Consider the following 21550-nt stretch of genomic DNA (forward strand, 5'->3'; position numbering starts at 1 on the left):
AATAATAAATCAAGTTGAAGCCTATCCAACTCAGTTCTCTAGGTTAGATATAATCTGGGTATAATATGTTTCTTCACTGATTAGTAATCTCTCTGGGCAGAGTACCACTAGTCACACTCCTACTATTTTGGATCTTTCTGTCTTCTCTTTGTTTTTGGTCGTGACTATATATGAATATACATATAAACCAGAAGAAGCAGAAGATAAACTGTCTCTTTTTTTTTTTTTTTGAAGAATAGAATAGATAGAACTACTACTTTAGCTAGTAGCAGCTTCAACAAAGATAGAGAGAGATGCATCATTTCGTCCCAGACTTCGATACAGATGACGATTATGTCAATTCCTCATCTTTGAATCTTCCTAGAAAATCCATTACTACTACTACTACTATGTAAGTTCTTCTTCTTGTTTTACTAATAAATATTCAAGATCTGAGTTTTTTTTTTGTTGTTGTTGTTGTTGTTGTTGTAATTACTACTACTATAGTGTATAGTAGAGAGAGTATTTGTTTGATGATGATAACAACACGCACTCACTGTATAGGGGTGGTGATGATGATAATGATCATCTTATGGAGCTTTTATGGCACAACGGTCAAGTTGTTGTTCATAACCAGAGACTTCATCACCATAACAATAACAAGAAACCTTCTTCTTCTCCACCCAAGATGCTTCTTCAACCTCCTCCTTCTCCTATGCAGCAGCAACCGTCAGATCAGAATCTTTTTATCCATGAAGACGAAATGACCTCATGGCTTCATTATCCTCTCCGTGACGATACCGACGACTTCTGCTCAGATCTTCTCTTCTCTTCAGCCGCGCCCGGTGCTCCGTGTGTGGCGGCGACGACGGCGGAGAGACAGATGACTAGTCTAGCGGTTACGACACCGAGACCGCCGGTGGTGGAGAGACAGATGACGAGTCAAGCGGTTACGGCACCGAGACCGCCGGTGGTGGAGAGACAGATGACGAGTCAAGCGGTTACGGCACCGAGACCGCCGGTGGTGGAGAGACAGATGACGAGTCAAGCGGTTACGGCACCGAGACCGCCGGTGGTGGAGAGACAGATGACGAGTCAAGCGGTTACGGCACCGAGACCGCCGGTGGTGGAGAGACAGATGACGAGTCAAGCGGTTACGGCACCGAGACCGCCGGTGGTGGAGAGACAGATGACGAGTCAAGCGGTTACGGCACCGAGACCGCCGGTGGTGGAGAGACAGATGACGAGTCAAGCGGTTACGGCACCAAGATCGCCGGTGGTGGAGAGACAGATGACGAGTCAAGCGGTTACGGCGCCGAACCCGTCGTTGCCGAGGCCGCCGGTGAGGAATTTTATGAATTTTTCGAGGCTGAGAGGCGATTTTACCAACGGTAGAGGTGAATCTGGACAACCGTCGGTTTCCAAGGCGGTTGTGAGGGAATCGACGCAGGTGAATACTAGCGCTGCCGCCGCGATACCGTCGGCGGCGGTGGCGAGTGAATTTGGTTTAACGCGGCGGATGGATGGTGCTGAAAAATGCTCCGCCGTAGCTGGAGGCGGACTTGATCGGAAGGGAAAAGCAGTGGCGACGACGACGATTGAGATTCCTGGTATATCTACTCCTATAATGTCGAAGAGCGAAATCGGACCGGAGAAGACGATCGTCGATGAGAGGAAACGACAAGAGAGAGAAGCCATTGGCGAGACTGAGTGTCGCAACGAGAACGAGGTAAACCGAAGATACCGAGTTTAACTATCGTGCACAGATAGGATTCGGTGCAATTTAGTCTGGCTCTATATATTTCGGCGCATTTTCAAAAATTGGTTGAACTTTGGAAGTGCAGGAAACTAAACAAGGACGTGGATCAACCAAGAGATCTCGTGCTGCTGAAGTTCACAATCTCTCTGAAAGGGTCAGTTCTTTCTTCCTTTTCTGACTAATCTCTTCTTAGTTATTGTCACATAAGATACGAATCTGAGGACTTTGGTGTAACAGAAACGAAGAGATAGGATCAACGAGAGGATGAAAGCTCTGCAAGAACTCATTCCTCGCTGCAACAAGGTCTTTTTACTAATCTTTTCACTTTCTTCTCTTCTTCAAGTTATTTTTAAACATTGATTAATATGTTGCTGATTTAGAGAAACTCTTGTTTGATTCTCTCAGTCAGACAAAGCTTCCATGCTGGATGAAGCTATTGAGTACATGAAATCTCTACAGCTTCAGATACAGGTCTTTCTCTTTACCTCTTTATCAAAATTTTAGGAACCAATAGATAGATATGCACTCATGAAGCCTTATTAAGTCTTTTAAATAGTCCATGAAAATTTAAATTCATACCTTCCCATGGAAACTCCAGTTTATGACTGAGATTAATGCAGATGATGTCAATGGGATGTGGTATGATGCCAATGATGTATCCGGGTATGCAACAATACATGGCCATGGGGATGGGTATGAACCAGCCTCTTCCTCCTCCTTCCTTCATGCCTTTTCCCAATATGTTGCCTGCTCAAAGACCTTTGCCTACACAGACCCCTATAGGAGGAGGCTCTGTATTCCCAGCACCGCAGTACCCTGTTCATCCTTCTGACCCATCAAGACTATATGTTCAGAACCAGCAATGTGATCCAACATTGAGCCAGCCTCCTCAGTATCCTGGTTTCATGGATCCATATCAGCAGTTCCGCGGTGTCCACCCGAGTCAACCACCTCCGTTTCAGGTACTTTACCTCCCATCATCTGGTTCCAAAAATGACACTTCCTCTCCTCTGCTCACAAAAATCACAAGGTCTTATTTTTATTCTTGTAGAATCAAGCAACATCGTACCCAAGTTCAAGCAGGGTAAGCAGTACCAAGGAATCTGTGGATCAGGGAAACCACACAAAAGGTTAAAAGCTTGGAGCAGCCAGAGTATCTTTTTTGACAAGCAAACACACAATTTTGAGAATTTGACAGAGAGAGACCTAACATGTAAATCGCCATCTAAGATATAACGCATCTCCCCTGTTCTTTTTGTTGTTGTTCTCTCTTTCCGAGTTGTAAACTTAGAGAACTGTACATGTCAAGATCCAGAAATCTAGGAATCAATACATAGAAGTTACAGAGGCTTAGTGAAGAGAATAGATGGAACATTAGGTTCATATACAAACCCGAACATTATTCTTTCTTGTCTTCTATAAGTTTTGACTACAGTTAAACAAGTCGTCACATGCTACTTCTGAATTCTGAGAGTAAGCTTATCGGTGAACAAACATTTATTCTTTTGTCTTTCCTCTTCGCTAAAGTATGAGGAAGAAGTTTGCATTTTGATGAAAAGAAGAGCTCACGAGTAAAAAGGGTCAGAAGAGCTATCGACAATGAACACTAGTTTTTGAAGAGTATACATATATACTTCTTTTCAGTTCTCTAAATGGCCTAACTATTAACTTCTCTATTAAAAGTGATTTCAATCATGAAAATATTCATTAGTTTGACACTTGGACTTGAGACACATGCATATAAACCAAATCATTCCTAAAATGAAGAAGATATAAATTAACGTTATTTTGACAACATCCTTTTTATTCTTTTCTTAACACACACAAAAAGAAAAAAAACAGAAGATATTTGTTAGCTAACACCTAACAAGTAACAGTGCATCCTCCTGGCCCTCCAAAGTAGATAGCAGTAGACCAATATTCACCAACGACTTTATAACAAGTTGGACTGTTTGCGAATAATATTAAATCTGAAGCTCGTGGACTGTTTGCGAATATTGCTATATTTGAAGCGGGTGGACTCGTATTCTTTTCTGAAACATGATCAATCACTTTAAGACCATTCACAAAAGCTGCTTTTTTGTAACCCTCTTGTGGGAAATGTCCACTTCCCATGATTGGGCTTATCCTTTGTCTCACTGCACTAAATACTTCCAAAATACTCGACTTGCTCCATTAGCTATACCTTCACCATTGAACAATGAACTTGGCCAATACCCAATTGGGGTTCCCTTTAGCAAAAACCACCAATTTCCTGTAATATGATCCTGCTTAAACCAAAAGCCTATTAAGATTATAGTTTGGTTTTGTTTATTTTATTTGTTTTTTTTTTATGGAAATTCTAGCCAAATGAAAAAATTGTAGTTCTTTTGGTTTTGGTTCAATTTAATGCAATTTTGGTCATGAAATAAATTTTAAACCAAAATTCATGAATTTTTGTTCATTCTCTGTTTGATTACACTAAACTAATTAATTCTGGTTTGGTTCTTTAAAAAAAAGCACTCATCAATATATAAACAAATTTTGTTTCGGTTTGGTTTAACTATTCCAGTATGGACTGGCCAATATTTTGTTGGTGAAGAATACACCTAACTGTTATATATGCAAAGGAGGACTCGGAAGTTGAAGAACAAGAGCATCCCTCAAATCCAAGTATTTTGGGGAAAACAGAACCGTAAAGTCACCACTTGGGAGGATGAGGATAGGATTCGCACCAAGTATCCTCAGCTGTTCATCGGAGAGGATGAAGCAGGGCCATCATATCCTTATGGAATACAGGACGAATTCTATTAAGGGGGGGAGATTGTAGTGACCCTCACTTAGGGCAGAAATCCCAAAACAAGAATTCGAAGAAATGGCCCGGAAAAGACATAGAAAAGAAAGGGAAGAAAAATAAAGAAGAAGGACCGAAGGAAGTCCAAGGAAAAATTCGTGAGTCGGAAGATGGTCGAGCCAAGTCCGAAGTGGCCGGATGTGCGATCGAGACCTTAAGACCGATCGGGAGTTGGCAGTTTACGCGGGAAGTACTGAGAAGGACAGTACGGTCCGAGTGTTACCGAGGATGTCCGAGAAAGTACCGAGAGTTGCCGAGAAGGATCGAGTGTGCCGAGAGAGGATCGGCGACTGACCAAGGGACGACCGGCCGATCCGACAAAATTCCAGAAATTAAGGAAATTTTGTTTTATCAAAATTGGCCAATGAGAATGCATGCAACTTAGTGGGAGACAAAATAACTTTCTCTTTTGAAAGTAGCCAATCTCGATTCATGCAACACTAAGTGGGAAGCACCATCATTTCTACTTTCTAAAAGTGGCCAATCATCCTTCATGCGAGAAGTGAGTGAGAGACAAAAGAAGATTCCCTTGGACAAGTGTTGTGCTCACTTAACAAGTGTAGACACATGCATTATGGTGGCTTTGAAGTTGAGCACTCGCCTAACATGCATTGGGCCATTATGCCGCTGACTTTCTCTATATAAGGACCTCCATCCTTTCTCATTTCGCAAAAATCTTAAGAGGGAAGAAGAGAAAGAGAGAAAAGAGAGGAAGAGAGAAAGGAGAGAAGTGTTGCCGCAAGGGAGAAAGAGTGAAGGAGAGAAGAAGCAAGCCAATACTATCGACCATTGCAAGGTGTTGAATCGAGAAGGAAATCGATTTCAACAAAGGAGGGGATTCAAGTGTGCCGTGAGGGAGCTTCAACAAGAAAGTCCGACCACTCCTTACAAGAGATCACCGGTTTTCTGTGAGTTCAGACACATATTTCACCGGACTAGATGGGGATTAAAGACATCCATCTAGTGAACGGTTTGCATGAGCATTTAGTTGCATTTTTACTTGAATTTCTTTTGTGATTTTCTTGTTTAAATGCATGTGCTGTGAGGTTATACCAGTTACTAGTTCAAAATGTTCTAGTAACAAAGATGATAACTAGTTTTGATACTTGTAAAATTATGAGCTTAAAAACCATAAGAACTCAAGTATCAATCTTGCTGAAGTCTTAATGCGTTTTAGTCCGCGACAAAGTCCGGCTAGCGTAGTAAGACTGGGGTATTGCTGTCCTTCCTATTCCGTACCACATGCAGCCGCGACATGCAACCCATGTTCGTGTGCTTGTAGGGTTGGTTACGAAGAGCTCGGAGGTTACTGGGCTCGCTACCCTGGCCGAAGCTGTCTACACGACGGTGTGGCTCTAAATGAAGTCCGGTTGCATGCCTTTGTGGTTGCAACGCGGTTGTTCAAAGGGGTGTTAAGGAAAGGAAGCATAGCGGACCCATAAATTAAAACTTGTTTAAAACTCTTTGTTTTCATTCAAGTTTGTGTTGCTTGTTGTTGCATGTTGTTGTGATTGCTTGCTAGATTAATTTGCTTAGCTCATTATCTTCCGCATGTTATCTCTGATTGTTTGTTTGATTGCTTTGATTGTTTGTTGATTGCTTTGATTGTTTGTTGATTGCTTTACTGCTTGCATGTCGTATGTTATTGGGGTTTGGGGTTGGGGATAATTTCTTTGCAGGAACCCTGAGCTCACTAAGTAATCTTAGATTACTTATGATAATAATTTGTGTTGCAAGTAACCCTAGAGGGAACTAGAGGGCGTGGTGAATGATAGGAATCCGAAGTAGTTTTATTTTGTGTCTATTGTAAAATTCAAGTATGTTTCATTTTGAATTAAACTTTGGCACTAGGCCTTATCCAAAACTCTACAATCTTTTGGTAACTGTTTTGTAATAAACTCTTTTTATTTATCAAAGCATTCGGGTTTCTTTTAAACTGGCGAGTGGTACTGATATAGACTTTGTCCGAGTCGGCTCAACGCACGGTGTGCCACAAGGGTTACAAAGCCTTAAGGATGTGCCGTGTGGTCGGGAACCTCACCGTTCGACTGGCCAAAGGGTCCTGATCCATTCTTGCACGCGGCCGGATCGTTGGTGAACGTTTCCAAAGTAGCGTCCCGGTGCCGTCCGCGGTTCGCCCGGCCATACGGTGGTTCAGGGGTGTTACAACGGTGGTATCAGAGCATGGTTATGATGCTATATTACTCGTGTTTTCAAATGTTTTATCGAGTCAAAATGGTCGTAGTAGACACTTAGGATAATCCGGTTCGTTCATCACTTAGGGTTAGATGGGAATAAGTAAACTTTGTTGATCGTGGATGCAGATGTCTGGTCAAGGATCCGAAAGGTCTAGATCGATGCACTTTTCGCCGGACACAGAGAGGGGTTCAAGTCAACAGTTTGGTCCGGAGGAATGGGGTCCGCATTTTGAGGATGAACAAGGGGAGGAATCGTTTCCAGGCATATTCGAACCAAATATGTATATGCCTGAATGGGATGTACCCATCGCGACGCCGGGGTACACACCATCAAGTTCTACTCGGTACAGTACGCCTGAGAATATGTACCAGCCAGCACCAGGATTTTCACTGATTGGTCAGTTCGCTGCCAATCCGAACCAGAATATGCCAAGGGGAGACCAAATTCGTGGAGGAGGCCCGAGTGAGCCGAGTGTACCAGAGACTCAGCAGACACTTAAGATGATTCAAGATCTTTTGAATCACATGATCCAGCAACAGCAACAAAACCAAGGAAATCGGTCAGCAGAAACTCCATCAGACCACTTTCTAAAACTGGTAATGATGATGAGGAACCTAGGACTTCGCAAGTTCAAAGGAGATCAGAACACGGTCTTAGCAAAGGCATGGATAAGAGAATTGGAGACTAACTTTGAAATGTCAAGATGTCCGGAGGAGTTTAGAAGACCAATCGCAGTCAACTTCTTAGAAGAGGATGCTCGTGCATGGTGGGATAACGTAGTTCCTCGCTATTGATACCAGTCTATATCATGGGAGATATTCAGGAGAGAGTTTGAGCAGAAGTACTTTCCACCAGAGTCACGCGATCGACTAGAGAATCAGTTCTTACGACTGGAACAAGGTGATATGAGTGTTCGAGCCTATGGAAGAGTTTTTACCAGACTTTAGAGATATTTGTACCAAGGCAATGACGATGAGTTAGCTATGGCCCGGAGATTCTTTAGTGGACCCAGACCATATATAAAGGGAAGGTTGCACGCTGTGACATACAGAAGCGTCACAGAAGGGGAAGAGAGAGCGGTGAGTGTTGAGGAGGCCATTGAGATGGAAAAAGAGATTATGGCCCGAGAGAAAAAGAAGGAACCAGTGCAGCAGAATAAGGTTGTGAATCTTCGGAAGGTGAATCAAGTAGCAGGACGAAACTGGAACGCAAGCTGTGGTAAGGTCAATATGATTGTTAACCAAGGAGGACGTACAGTGAGAAACATGGATCCTAGGGGATGCTATGTGTGTGGTCAACTTGGGCATTTTGCTCGAGCTTGTCCAACCATTGTGGAAACTAAGAATACCAGTCTATCGTCCGTCACATATTTCTACTGTGGCGAGATGGGACACTATGCGACCTCATGTCCATCGAAGCCGACCAAACTGAATGCCGAAACTGTGAACTGTGCCCAGCCAGTGCAGCAAGTGAAGGAACCCCCAACAAAGAAGCAAGCAACCCCAGCAAATGTTTTTGCTTTAGGAGTAGAGCCACCCAAACCTCCAAAGCCTGCGAAAAGACCTATAACAGGTTTGATTGGGTTCTAACTCTCTTGTGATTGTTTGTGTGTTTGTGTGATTAGCTTTTGCATTGCATTTTTATATTTGCCTTGCATTTAGGAACATTACTTGTTGGTGGTAACCCCACACATGTATTGTTCGATTCGGGAGCGTCCAATAGTTTTGTGACTCCTGAAATGGCCGACAAGTTCGGAGATTTGTGTGAAGAAGAGGAAGTGAACATCAACGTCTACACCGCTGGTAATCAACCGCCTCTGAAGACAAGAAGATTGTTCAAGGAAGTGTCGATAGTCTTGCAGGATACAAACCTCTTGGTGAATCCTCTAGTGATGCCGTTGGAGAGGTTCGATGCTATTTTGGGAATGGATTGGTTGTCGGAGCACCAAGCCCATATAGACTGCAGCAGGAGCAAAGTTATATTTGAAAATGGAGGAAGGACGCCTCTAGTTTTCAACGGAATTACCCCAAGTAAGACGGCATACTTCGCATCGGCAGTAAGGATTGGAAGATCGTTCGATAAAGAGAATGTTTACCTAGTCACTCTTACCGCCATGGGAGGAGATGACAAGGAAGACATGGGAGTGGAGGACATCGCAGTAGTCAAGGACTATGAAGATGTATTCAGGCCGTTAGAAGGATTGCCTCCACCAAGAAACCATCCTTTTACCATAAATCTTGAGCCCGGAGCTGCCCCGATTGCTAAAGCACCGTATCGCATGGCACCGGCCGAGTTGGCTGAATTCAAGACTCAGTTAGAGGATTTGTTGGAGAAGGGTTTTATTCGACTGAGTTCATCGCCATGGGGAGCCCCAGTGCTATTTGTCAAGAAGAAGGACGGAAGCATGCGTTTGTGTATTGATTACCGAGGAATCAATAACATAACCATCAAGGACAAGTATCCGTTACCACGGATTGATGAGCTGTTAGATCAACTCAGAGGAGCAAGTTGGTTTTCGAAGATTGATTTAGCCTCTGGCTACCATCAAATCTCGATTGCAGAAAAAGATGTGATGAAAACTGCCTTTCAAACAAGATATGGCCAGTATGAGTTCGTGGTAATGCCGTTTGGACTTACCAACGCACCGGCAACATTCATGCGTTCAATGAATGAGGTTTTCCATGATTATTTGGATCAATTTGTTATAATATTCATCGATGACATCCTTATATATTCACGGAGTGCAGAGGAGCACGCAGAACATTTGAAGAAAGTGTTCGAAAGACGAAGGGAGAAGAAGCTGTTCGCCAAGTTCAGCAAGTGCAAGTTCTGGCAAAGGGAAATTGGATTCGTAGGACACCGACTTTCGGAGCAAGGCATGTCCGCCGACCCAGAAAAGATCGCCGCAATTCAGGATTGGCCGAAGCCGACATCAGTGTCAGAGGTTAGAAGTTTCTTAGGCCTTGCAAGCTATTGCCGGAAGTTTGTAAAGGGATTTTCATCCATTGCGAAACCTTTGACGCGACTCAACGGTAAAGGAGTACCTTTTATTTGGAGTGAAGAGGTGGAAGAAGCTTTTAGGAAGCTAAAAGGAGCGTTGACAATGGCACCAATTTTAGCTCTGCCTGAGCCAAATCAGTCGTATGCCGTGTACACAGATGCATCAAGAGTTGACGTTGGATGTGTTTTCATGCAAGGAGATAAAATAATTGCCTATGCCTCCAGACAGTTAAGGAAGCATGAGAAAAACTACCCCACACATGACCTAGAAATGGCAGTCATGGTGTTTGCGTTAAGGATATGGAGATCATATTTGTATGGAGAAGCTGTTCAGGTATTCACGGATCATCAAAGTCTTAAATACTTTTTCACGCAACCAGATCTTAATTTGTGCCAGAGAAGATGGATGGAATTCATTGCCGATTACGATTTGAAGATCCAGTACCACCCAGGCAAAGCGAATGTAGTGGCAGATGCACTAAGCCGAAGGAAAGCACAAGTTGATGCCGAGAAAGATGTGGAGTCTCTAGCCGATGAATTGAAGAAAGTAAGGCTTCTAGCCTTAGAAGGAGAATCTAGTGAGCCATTTGGTTTACAAGTTGTAACTCAAGCGAGCCTACTACATCGTATCCACGAAGAGCAACCCAAGGACGAGAATCTGAAGAAAATTATCGAGGAATTGAAGAGTTTAGACGGACCGAATGCTAGTGGTTACCACTTAGCAGATGATGGCACCTTAATCCTTAATGGGAGAATAACCGTACCTGACCGGAGTGGACTACGAGAGGAGATACTGAGAGCAGCCCACAATTCAGCTTTAAGTATACACCCTATAAGCACCAAAATGTACAAGGACGTGCGCATGTATTATCATTGGCCTGGACTGAAGACAACAGTAGCAAAATGGGTAAGCCAATGTGATTCATGTCAAAGAATCAAGGTAGAGCATCAAATGCCAGCAGGTTTTCTTCGCAACTTGCCCATGCCGACATGGAAATGGGACTTTATCTCGATGGATTTTATTACCGGTCTACCAACAAGGAAGGGACGAATCAATGACGCAGTATGGGTAGTGGTTGATCTTTTAACCAAGGTAGCCCACTTGGTTCCAGTAAGAAGCACGGATCAAGCGCCAATCTTGGCAGAGAAGTATATAGACAAAATTTTGAAGTTGCATGGAGTGCCAGCAAACATCGTCTCCGATCGAGATCCAAATTTCGCATCGATATTTAGGCAAGATTTGCATAGGGCGTTGGGAACGGATGTTCACATGAGCACCTCATTCCACCCAGAGACTGATGGACAGACGGAAATGACTATCCAAGCCATAGAGGACATGATCCGACTATGTCCATTGGAATGGTCTACAGATTGGGAAGGGAATTTACCATTGGTTGAATTTGCGTATAACAATAATTATCACTCAAGTATCAGCATGTCACCATTTGAAGCAATGTACGGAAGGCCATGCCGAACACCTTTGTGTTGGACCGAAGTTGGGGAAAGGACAAGTTTCAATCACAAGTTGATTGATGAGACCACAGAGAAGATCAAGTTTATTCAAGAGTGCATGAAGAAAGCTCAGGATCGCCAGAAGAAGTACGCAGATCGTAAAAGGCGGGAAGTGGAATTTGAAGTCGGATATATGGTGTACTTGAAGGTCGCACCACAAAAAGGAAAGGATCAATTTGGTAAGGTGGGAAAGCTCGCGGTAAGGTTCATCGGACCATACCGGATTGAGAAAAAAGTTGGAGAGGTAGCTTATCGGCTATCTATGCCAGAGGTTATGCGACTACATAAAGTCTTCCACGTTTCACAACTACGGAAGCATGTACCAGATCCTAACATGATTGTGCCTGAGCCTATCGAGGAATTGGAGTTAAATCTCACATACCCCGAAGGACCGTTTGGATTAGGGCAAAGGAGGACTCGGAAGTTGAAGAACATGAGCATCCCTCAAATCCAAGTATTTTGGGGAAAACAGAACCGTAAAGTCACCACTTGGGAGGATGAGGATAGGATTCGCACCAAGTATCTTCAGCTGTTCATTGGAGAGGATGAAGCAGGGCCATCATATCCTTATGGAATTCGGGACGAATTCTGTTAAGGGGAGGAGATTGTAGTGACCCTCACTTAAGGCAGAAATCCCAAAACAAGAATTCGAAGAAATGGCCCGGAAAAGACAGAGAAAAGAAAAGGAAGAAAAATAAAGAAGAAGGACCGAAGGAAGTCCAAGGAAAAATTCGTGAGTCGGAAGATGGCCGAGCCAAGTCCAAAGTGGTCGAATGTGAGATCGAGACCTTAAGACCGATCGGGAGTTGGCAGTTTACGCGGGAAGTATCGAGAAGGACGGTACGGTCCGAGTGTTACCAAAGATGTCCGAGAAAGTACCGAGAGTTGTCGAGAAGGATCGAGTGTGCCAAGAGAGAATCGACGACTGACCAAGCGACGACCGACCGATCCGACAAAATTCCAGAAATTAAGGATATTTTGTTTTATCAAAATTGGCCAATGAGAATGCATGCAACTTAGTGGGAGACAAAATAACTTTCTCTTTTGAAAGTAGCCAATCTCGATTCATGCAACACTAAGTGGGAAGCACCATCATTTCTACTTTCTAAAAGTGGCCAATCATCCTTCATGCGAGAAGTGAGTGAGAGACAAAAGAAGATTGCCTTGGACAAGTGTTGTGCTCACTTAACAAGTATACACACATGCATTATGGTGGCTTTGAAGTTGAGCACTCGCCTAACATGCATTGGGCCATTATGCCACCCACTTTCTCTATATAAGGACCTCAATCCTTTCTCATTTCGCAAAAATCTTAAGAGGGAAGAAGAGAAAGAGAGAAAGGAGAGGAAGAGAGAAAGAAGAGAGAAAGGAGAGAAGTGTTGCCGCAAGGGAGAAAGAGTGAAGGAGAGAAGAAGCAAGCCAAGACTATCGACCATTGCAAGGTGTTAAATCGAGAAGGAAATCGATTTCAACAAAGGAGGGGATTCAAGTGTGCCGTGAGGGAGCTTCAACAAGAAAGTCCGACCACTCATTACAAGAGATCGCCGGTTTTATGTGAGTTCAGGCACATATTTCACTGGACTAGATGGGGATTAAAGACATCCATCTAGTGACCGGTTTGCATGAGCATTTAGTTGCATTTTTACTTGAATTTCTTTTGTGATTTTCTTGTTTAAATGCATGTGCTGTGAGGTTATACCAGTTACTAGTTCGAAATGTTCTAGTAACAAAGGTGATAACTAGTTTTGATACTTGTAAAATTATGAGCTTAAAAACCATAAGAACTCAAGTATCAATCTTGCTGAAGTCTTAATGCGTTTTAGTCCGCGACAAAGTCCGGCTAGCGTAGTAAGACTGGGGTATTGCTGTCCTTCCTATTCCGTACCACATGCAGCCGCGACATGCAACCCATGTTCGTGTGCTTGTAGGGTTGGTTACGAAGAGCTCGGAGGTTACTGGGCTCGCTACCCTGGCCGAAGCTGTCTACACGACGGTGTGGCTCTAAATGAAGTCCGGTTGCATGCCTTTGTGGTTGCAACGCGGTTGTTCAAAGGGGTGTTAAGGAAAGGAAGCATAGCGGACCCATAAATTAAAACTTGTTTAAAACTCTTTGTTTTCATTCAAGTTTGTGTTGCTTGTTGTTGCATGTTGTTGTGATTGCTTGCTAGATTAATTTTCTTAGCTCATTATCTTCCGCATGCTATCTCTGATTGTTTGTTTGATTGCTTTGATTGTTTGTTAATTGCTTTGCTGCTTGCATGTCGTATGTTATTGGGATTTGGGTTGGGGATAATTTCTTTGCAGGAACCCTGAGCTCACTATTACTTATGATAATAATTTGTGTTGCAGGTAANTCGATTTCAACAAAGGAGGGGATTCAAGTGTGCCGTGAGGGAGCTTCAACAAGAAAGTCCGACCACTCATTACAAGAGATCGCCGGTTTTATGTGAGTTCAGGCACATATTTCACTGGACTAGATGGGGATTAAAGACATCCATCTAGTGAACGGTTTGCATGAGCATTTAGTTGCATTTTTACTTGAATTTCTTTTGTGATTTTCTTGTTTAAATGCATGTGCTGTGAGGTTATACCAGTTACTAGTTCAAAATGTTCTAGTAACAAAGATGATAACTAGTTTTGATACTTGTAAAATTATGAGCTTAAAAACCATAAGAACTCAAGTATCAATCTTGCTGAAGTCTTAATGCGTTTTAGTCCGCGACAAAGTCCGGCTAGCGTAGTAAGACTGGGGTATTGCTGTCCTTCCTATTCCGTACCACATGCAGCCGCGACATGCAACCCATGTTCGTGTGCTTGTAGGGTTGGTTACGAAGAGCTCGGAGGTTACTGGGCTCGCTACCCTGGCCGAAGCTGTCTACACGACGGTGTGGCTCTAAATGAAGTCCGGTTGCATGCCTTTGTGGTTGCAACGCGGTTGTTCAAAGGGGTGTTAAGGAAAGGAAGCATAGCGGACCCATAAATTAAAACTTGTTTAAAACTCTTTGTTTTCATTCAAGTTTGTGTTGCTTGTTGTTGCATGTTGTTGTGATTGCTTGCTAGATTAATTTTCTTAGCTCATTATCTTCCGCATGCTATCTCTGATTGTTTGTTTGATTGCTTTGATTGTTTGTTAATTGCTTTGCTGCTTGCATGTCGTATGTTATTGGGATTTGGGTTGGGGATAATTTCTTTGCAGGAACCCTGAGCTCACTATTACTTATGATAATAATTTGTGTTGCAGGTAACCTAGAGGGAACTAGAGGGCGTGGTGAACGATAGGAACCCGGAGTAGTTTTATTTTGAATCAAACTTTGGCACTAGGCCTTATCCAAAACTCTACAATCTTTTGGTAACTGTTTTGTAATAAACTCTTTTTATTTATCAAAGCATTTGGATTTCTTTTAAACGGGCGAGTGGTACTGATATAGACTTTGTCCGAGTCGGCTCAACGCACGGTGTGTCACAAGGGTTGCAAAGCCTTAAGGATGTGCCGTATGGTCGGGAACCTCACCGATGGACTGGCCAAAGGGTCCTGATACGTTCTTACACCCGGCCGAATCATTGGTGAACATTTCCAAAGTAACGTCCCGGTACCGTTCACGATTCGCCGGGCCATACGGCGGTTCGAGGGCGTTACACCTGTGACTGTGGTATACATTTTTTTTTTTTTGCAATTTTATAGTTTTAAAATAAAGAAAAAAATTTGTTACGAATTTCGAAGTCATTTGGTTTTGGACTTGCCATCCATCCAGCTGAAATGCTCAGTGAGCTGTCTCTAAGGCCGTTCTGGATAGATATACTTGCAAGACTAAATTGATCAGGTTTGACAGGCGGATCCCATATATTAATGTTTCCCATTCCTCCATGATTTTCTTTACAATACTCAGCTATCGCAAACTAAGATAATTAAAAGAAGAAAAAAACAAATATTCTAATAAGTAACATGTTAGGATGTTAGGGTCTCAACTCTGAGAACAAATAGTGTTTCTTACATGACGACCGGTCATATCGAGCAAGTTTTTGTCTTTTGGATACTTGAATCCTAAGGGTTTCAAAAGATGAATTTGTATAAGATCTTCAAGTGTAGTTCTTTTAATAATCACTGTCCCAAGTGGACAACGTATGTTGTCGTCTTGTCGAAATGGCAGAGAACTTGACTTCTGAGAAGTGTTGTTATCTCTTGTCCATTTAGGTATAGATGTATGCTTCAACTACAAGTTATAATCCATTAGGATCGGATAATAAAAGAAAGAATCATAGAATAACTTTATTTGTAGAATAAAACCTGAATAGAATGGTTTTTGAGCAAAGGATGATCAAAGGCTAGCTGCTTTTGAATGTCTATGCAATCCAATATATAACCATGTTTCGTCTGTCAAAATACAAAGCAAATATGAGTTTAGATACTAAAACAAAAGTGAAAGAGCATTATTGAAATATGAGTTTTTTTTCCCACACTATCATAATAACTGAGATAATTCAATTAATTTCTTAATTACGACATAAATTTCCCATAATTAGCTTTCATCACTCATCCTGAATATATATATATATATATATGCTTTTAAAACAGAAATCACATCTCCAATATGTTTTGTATCTTTCTACTGGTAGTCTGGTATGGTCTGTGATACAATAATGCTCTTTCACTTCTTTTCCTACACTATCATAATAACTGAGATAATTCAATTAATTTATTAATTGCGACATAAACTTGTTTCCCGACGGAGAATTGCAGAAACTTGTATTAGACTAATTTGGAAAAACTATACCACTAATCTCCACTTGGCTCCTTTTTACAACTGGACTTGCTGCCTCAAAAAGTCAAAATGTCTTGGGTCTTTGCAGGTCACGTTAACCAAACCATCAAAGAACACACAACTATACGACCTAAATCATACTGTATATATCTAACAATATACGGCCTAAACCGTCTAGTATTGTTTGGTTATACAATAAAAAAAGGTTTACACAAATGTGTATGAAATATAATATTCTCAAAGACCATTACACAAAACAAACTAAAACACCAGGTCACGTCTCGGTATAAAAAAATGTGATAAATATGCATATTGTAAGTTTTATTTAAAACTTTAAAATTAAAAAAAAAAAACAGTTAGAAAAATTTGTAAAACCCGAGGAGAAAAAAGTTTATTATCTATATAGACTATAGTATTTTTACACAAGTAAATGATATTATTATCTAAGATCTTTTGATCAACAAAGAGCAAAGTAAACCTAATGCAAACATGATTGGCCAGATAGAGAATTTGATGGGAGAATCATCTCCATGTGTGATGAATGAATAGCTAAGGCAGTGGTAGTGGTTTGGCACAAGGCACAATACAAAGCAATCCAACCATCTCCGGGAAGCTACCAAATCTGTGTGATCTTTGAGTTGGATAGTAAAACCAAGGAATAGGCCAAGTCCACTTCCAAAGAAGTCTCTCAACTCGTCCTTTGTGTAATAAATCTACGAGACAAAGTATACAAGATAACAATGACATTGACATAGCAGCCAACGCATATAAAGGTTTATGTGGAGAAGAGATTTGGTCGACAACAGAGGAAGCTATTTCCAGTATGGGTTGGCAATGACCAGAGACCACTCAGTTATAACCTGATTAAAAACAAAACAGAGAAGTGTTTGTTTGAATCAATTTCGCCAACAAAATTGTTAGTAACCAAACGTAAAGATTTTTAAAACCTTCGCTCTTGCGGCTCTTAGTAATTTGTTCTCGATGTCCCGAGCTATTTGATTCACCAACATCTCCTCATTTCTGAAAAAAGAAGCAGATATCAAAAATACACTATATATATAGTATAACATTAATGCAAACAGATCGAGATATGTAACCAAATGGTTCGTGTTACTGGTCACAACTGGGTTCCAACATGTTCGGAAAAAAAGAAAGAAAACGATCTACTTATATGCAAGTGAGCTATACCTCAAGTGTGCGGTGCTGCCTCCAGGGAGGTTAATAGCTTCTTCAAAACCATCTTTCTATTCTTGTAGCTGTTCGGGTTTATCTCGTCGTTCCTGTCTGATTTTCAATGTCTAGAGGATCAACATGGTAAAGCACGCAGGTATCACAATCTGACCAAACCTCTCTTTACACTTCAAGATGGTTACAACTTCATCTAAGCACCATTTCGAATCCCCAAAGTTTTCCGAGAACACAATCACTGAAACGTATCAAAACCTTCATATCTCTCTTCGTTTGGTAGTTCGTCGTATAAGAAGGTTTTGATACGTTTCCTACGTAGACAACCACTGAGATGGCTTTCGAAGTTGTCACGAGTGTCTTTGCTCCTGAAACTTATGAACACATCGTGTTTCATTTAACGCATCGAGTTCTTTTTTATCTTAAGAGACCAATCTTTCTTCTTCTCTGACCATCTTATAATCACTCTTTGTGACCAACACCATGCTTTTCTTTTTCTAATCCACCTTTGAAACTTTCTTTGCAGTTTCCTACAAAGAATAATATTAATAAAGTACAAAACGCGACTTTACTCTAATTCGCTGTTGCATTTTTTAAACTTTCATCATCATATCTTGGAGGTCCATGTATTTAATATTTGATTTAGGCATCGACCTGTTGACAATAACGACAGCTACTTATGTTGACTTTCCATGTGCCCTGAAAGTCTTCCTACAAACTCTACGAAGTACGATCATTCATGTCATGTTAATACAACCAGATCAGTTTTTATTGGATTGAACTGCAAATTGGACTACATTAGTAACCACAAAGTAAAAACAACGATCTTTTTCCGAATGAACATATGAGGTGGTTCGGAAGATGGCAAACTAATAAATGGCTAATTTGGAAGCAAATTAATAAAGGGCGAACGGTTTTATATGATCGGAAAAAAAAGCTAAGCAGAGAGTGAAAAAGGTAACAAAAGGGAGAGATAGAGCAAACTCAAAGAAGAGACTGAAATAGTTGTTGTGCGTCTTTCACATGTAAAGACCTTCAGGAACACCTTCTTTCTTCTTGAACATTACCTTCTCCTTCGCCTTCTTGAAGTCCACATGCGTCACCTAGAACAATAGACCAAATCAGGTTAACATAAAATTATTACAAAGATATGCATATCAGGTTAACATAAAATTATTACAAAGATATGCATATATGAATCAAGGGGTGAGAATCAGAGAATCTTTACTTTCATTCGGCGCTCTCTAAGAGCAAGCAGACCAGCTTCTGTGCATATCGCCTTAATATCAGCTCCTGAGAACTCGTCTTTCGTCATTACAAACTCTTCTAAGTTCACATCTTCAGCTAAAGTCATCTTTGATGTGTGTATCTAGTAATGTAATCCGTTTAAAAACCAATCAGATCTTTCTACAAAATTCAAAAAAAAAGAAGAAAGGACAGTTCAGGATCAACAATTGTGGTACCTGGAAGATACGCCTCCTTGTTTTGATGTCTGGAAGAGGGAACTCGATTTTCCTGTCGATCCGGCCTGGTCTAAGAAGTGCCGGGTCTAGACTTTCGATTCTGTTTGTCGCGAGAATAACCTTAACATCTCCTCTTGAATCAAACCCATCAAGCTGGTTCAGTAGTTCCAACATGGTTCTTTGGATTTCACGTTCACCACCTGAGTTTGCATCATACCTGTTTCAACAACCATTTTCTATCACAGATTAGATACCATCTCTAGAGCAAATTCCAGAACATTGTTATCAATAGATCATGTTATATTTAGTCATACCGCTTAGTGCCAACGGCATCAATCTCGTCTATGAAAACAATAGAAGGTGACAGGTCATCGGCAACCCTGAAAAGCTCTCTCACAAGCTTGGGACCATCTCCCAAATACTTCTGAATCAGTTCACTACCGACAACACGCAAGAAAGTAGCTGATGTAGAATTCGCCACTGCCTGAAAGAATACCAAGAGATAATACTTGCTCATACCTCACAGTTCCGAAAGTAACAAGCATAAGGAAAATTAAAAAGAGACAACATACTTGCAACATAGACAAAACAGAAAACGAAGATACTAGATCAATCTAATCCAAGTGACTCTGAAAATTTTCCTCCATCTGAACAAGTAGTATGATCTAATATCTCAATTCTATGTGATCAATTTAAAGAAACCAAGCCACTGTCCTGACTAATTTATCTTTCTAGGGACAAATAACTACAGCCTTGCTTAGTGAAGATTGATAAAAGACTGAATTGAGCAGTTAACAACTAGGAAGCTTACTGTAATTGATACACTATATAGGCTAAAAGACGAACCTTAGCAAGCAATGTCTTCCCAGTGCCTGGTTCACCATACAAGATCACACCCTTTGGTGGCCTAATTCCAATATCTTCATACAACTCGGGATGAGTTAAAGGTAGCTCAACAGCTTCCTTAATCTCCTGAATCTGAGCTTCTAAACCTCCAATGTCAGCATATGACTCCAGAGGAGCTTTCTCCACTTTCATCACAGACACCATTGGATCCACTTCATCCTGAAGAATCCCAACAACAGACAGTACCTACCACAAAACAATACAAATGTTCACATAAACGAATTGGTTTAACGTTTCCATAGACAAGCATTGTCAAATCAGCTACTCTTCCGACTAATTCCTAATTCAAATTCCCAAAAAAACGAAGCCCTAACTTCTCAATACCTTGTTATGCATCAAAATTGAGCAGCCAGGTTCGAGCTGATCCTTATCAACGAAAGACAAAATCCCAACGTAATACTCAGGACCAACAGAAGAAGAAACAATGGCATGATTCTCATCAATAAGCTCTTCGAGATTACCAACACTCATAGGTGTACCACGAAGATCATCAACTTTAGATCTATCTTCCTCAGCTTTCTCTTCCTGAGGTTTCAACCTCTCCTGATTCGCCACAAACTCTTCCTCCATAAGCAAATAGTCCTTGATTCGCTCCAGTTTAAGCAATCTAAGCTTACATTTGGTAGAAGGAGTCACCGTCGGCAACCTCGCCGCCGCTTCAGGTCCTTTCTGCCTCCGTTGCTTCCTCCCTACACGAGCAGGTGGTGCGGCTGGCTCGAACTTCTTCTCTTTCTTGTCTCCACCATCTGTTTTCCGATCCCCTTGTCGATTCAATCCGCCGGACGGTCCTTGACCCATCGGAGTTTCTTCTTTCTCTCTGGCTTCGTCTCTCTCCCNTCACAGACACCATTGGATCCACTTCATCCTGAAGAATCCCAACAACAGACAGTACCTACCACAAAACAATACAAATGTTCACATAAACGAATTGGTTTAACGTTTCCATAGACAAGCATTGTCAAATCAGCTACTCTTCCGACTAATTCCTAATTCAAATTCCCAAAAAAACGAAGCCCTAACTTCTCAATACCTTGTTATGCATCAAAATTGAGCAGCCAGGTTCGAGCTGATCCTTATCAACGAAAGACAAAATCCCAACGTAATACTCAGGACCAACAGAAGAAGAAACAATGGCATGATTCTCATCAATAAGCTCTTCGAGATTACCAACACTCATAGGTGTACCACGAAGATCATCAACTTTAGATCTATCTTCCTCAGCTTTCTCTTCCTGAGGTTTCAACCTCTCCTGATTCGCCACAAACTCTTCCTCCATAAGCAAATAGTCCTTGATTCGCTCCAGTTTAAGCAATCTAAGCTTACATTTGGTAGAAGGAGTCACCGTCGGCAACCTCGCCGCCGCTTCAGGTCCTTTCTGCCTCCGTTGCTTCCTCCCTACACGAGCAGGTGGTGCGGCTGGCTCGAACTTCTTCTCTTTCTTGTCTCCACCATCTGTTTTCCGATCCCCTTGTCGATTCAATCCGCCGGACGGTCCTTGACCCATCGGAGTTTCTTCTTTCTCTCTGGCTTCGTCTCTCTCCCTCTCTCTGAGGTTTCTTGCTCTCGGAGAAACAAATCTTCAAATCTAAATCGCAGGAGGAGATTATTAAAATGGGCTTATTATTTGGGCCTTTTACGCTGTTAGAAACTTAACGGGCCTATTAGTACCGCAATTTTCTTTATTTTGTTTTTGTGTTATCATCTTCTTCTTCTTCATCTTCTTCACTAATAATTTTCTTTTTGTTATAGATTTCAATTTTGAATCCGCTTCCATCTGTCTTGTTTATACATTAATGTAGGCATTGACTAATAGTATTAAAAAGATAAACCCACACTAATAATGTCACATGACAAATGACAATATTGATTACAATAATTAGGAAATAGTATAAATTGTTTGGCGGCTCTATATACTTGATTGAACTTGAGGAAACAAATTACACCGAGATATTTG

The 21550-nt window shown here is 41.5% G+C and overlaps 2 protein-coding genes and 1 pseudogene across 4 annotated transcripts; 1 reads left to right on the plus strand and 2 right to left on the minus strand.

Moving 5' to 3' along the window:
* Nucleotides 61-3203, plus strand: LOC104766821 (transcription factor PIF1-like). 2 transcript variants are annotated; one of them, XM_010490786.2, is made up of 7 exons: nt 61-391; nt 544-1708; nt 1824-1892; nt 1976-2041; nt 2144-2209; nt 2359-2700; nt 2790-3203. In XM_010490786.2, exons 1-7 carry the CDS (start codon nt 294-296, stop codon nt 2871-2873), a joined length of 1890 nt encoding a protein of 629 aa, XP_010489088.1. In that variant the 5' UTR covers nt 61-293; the 3' UTR covers nt 2874-3203. The 2 variants fall into 2 exon arrangements, with proteins under 2 accessions (XP_010489088.1, XP_019096218.1); XM_019240673.1 differs by lacking the exon at nt 2790-3203 and having other exon boundaries at nt 2359-2431; nt 2512-2675.
* Nucleotides 16423-17885, minus strand: LOC104766823 (annotated as a pseudogene).
* Nucleotides 18004-21178, minus strand: LOC104766824 (26S proteasome regulatory subunit 4 homolog B-like). 2 transcript variants are annotated; one of them, XM_010490788.2, is made up of 7 exons: nt 21097-21178; nt 19921-20390; nt 19537-19782; nt 19005-19174; nt 18691-18907; nt 18456-18596; nt 18004-18330 (listed from the first exon to the last, which is right to left on the minus strand). In XM_010490788.2, exons 1-7 carry the CDS (start codon nt 21098-21100, stop codon nt 18247-18249), a joined length of 1332 nt encoding a protein of 443 aa, XP_010489090.1. In that variant the 5' UTR covers nt 21101-21178; the 3' UTR covers nt 18004-18246. The 2 variants fall into 2 exon arrangements, with proteins under 2 accessions (XP_010489090.1, XP_010489089.1); XM_010490787.2 differs by lacking the exon at nt 21097-21178 and having other exon boundaries at nt 19921-20426.

This window comes from Camelina sativa, chromosome 19 (assembly GCF_000633955.1).
Source record: "Camelina sativa cultivar DH55 chromosome 19, Cs, whole genome shotgun sequence".
Taxonomy (NCBI): domain Eukaryota; kingdom Viridiplantae; phylum Streptophyta; class Magnoliopsida; order Brassicales; family Brassicaceae; genus Camelina; species Camelina sativa.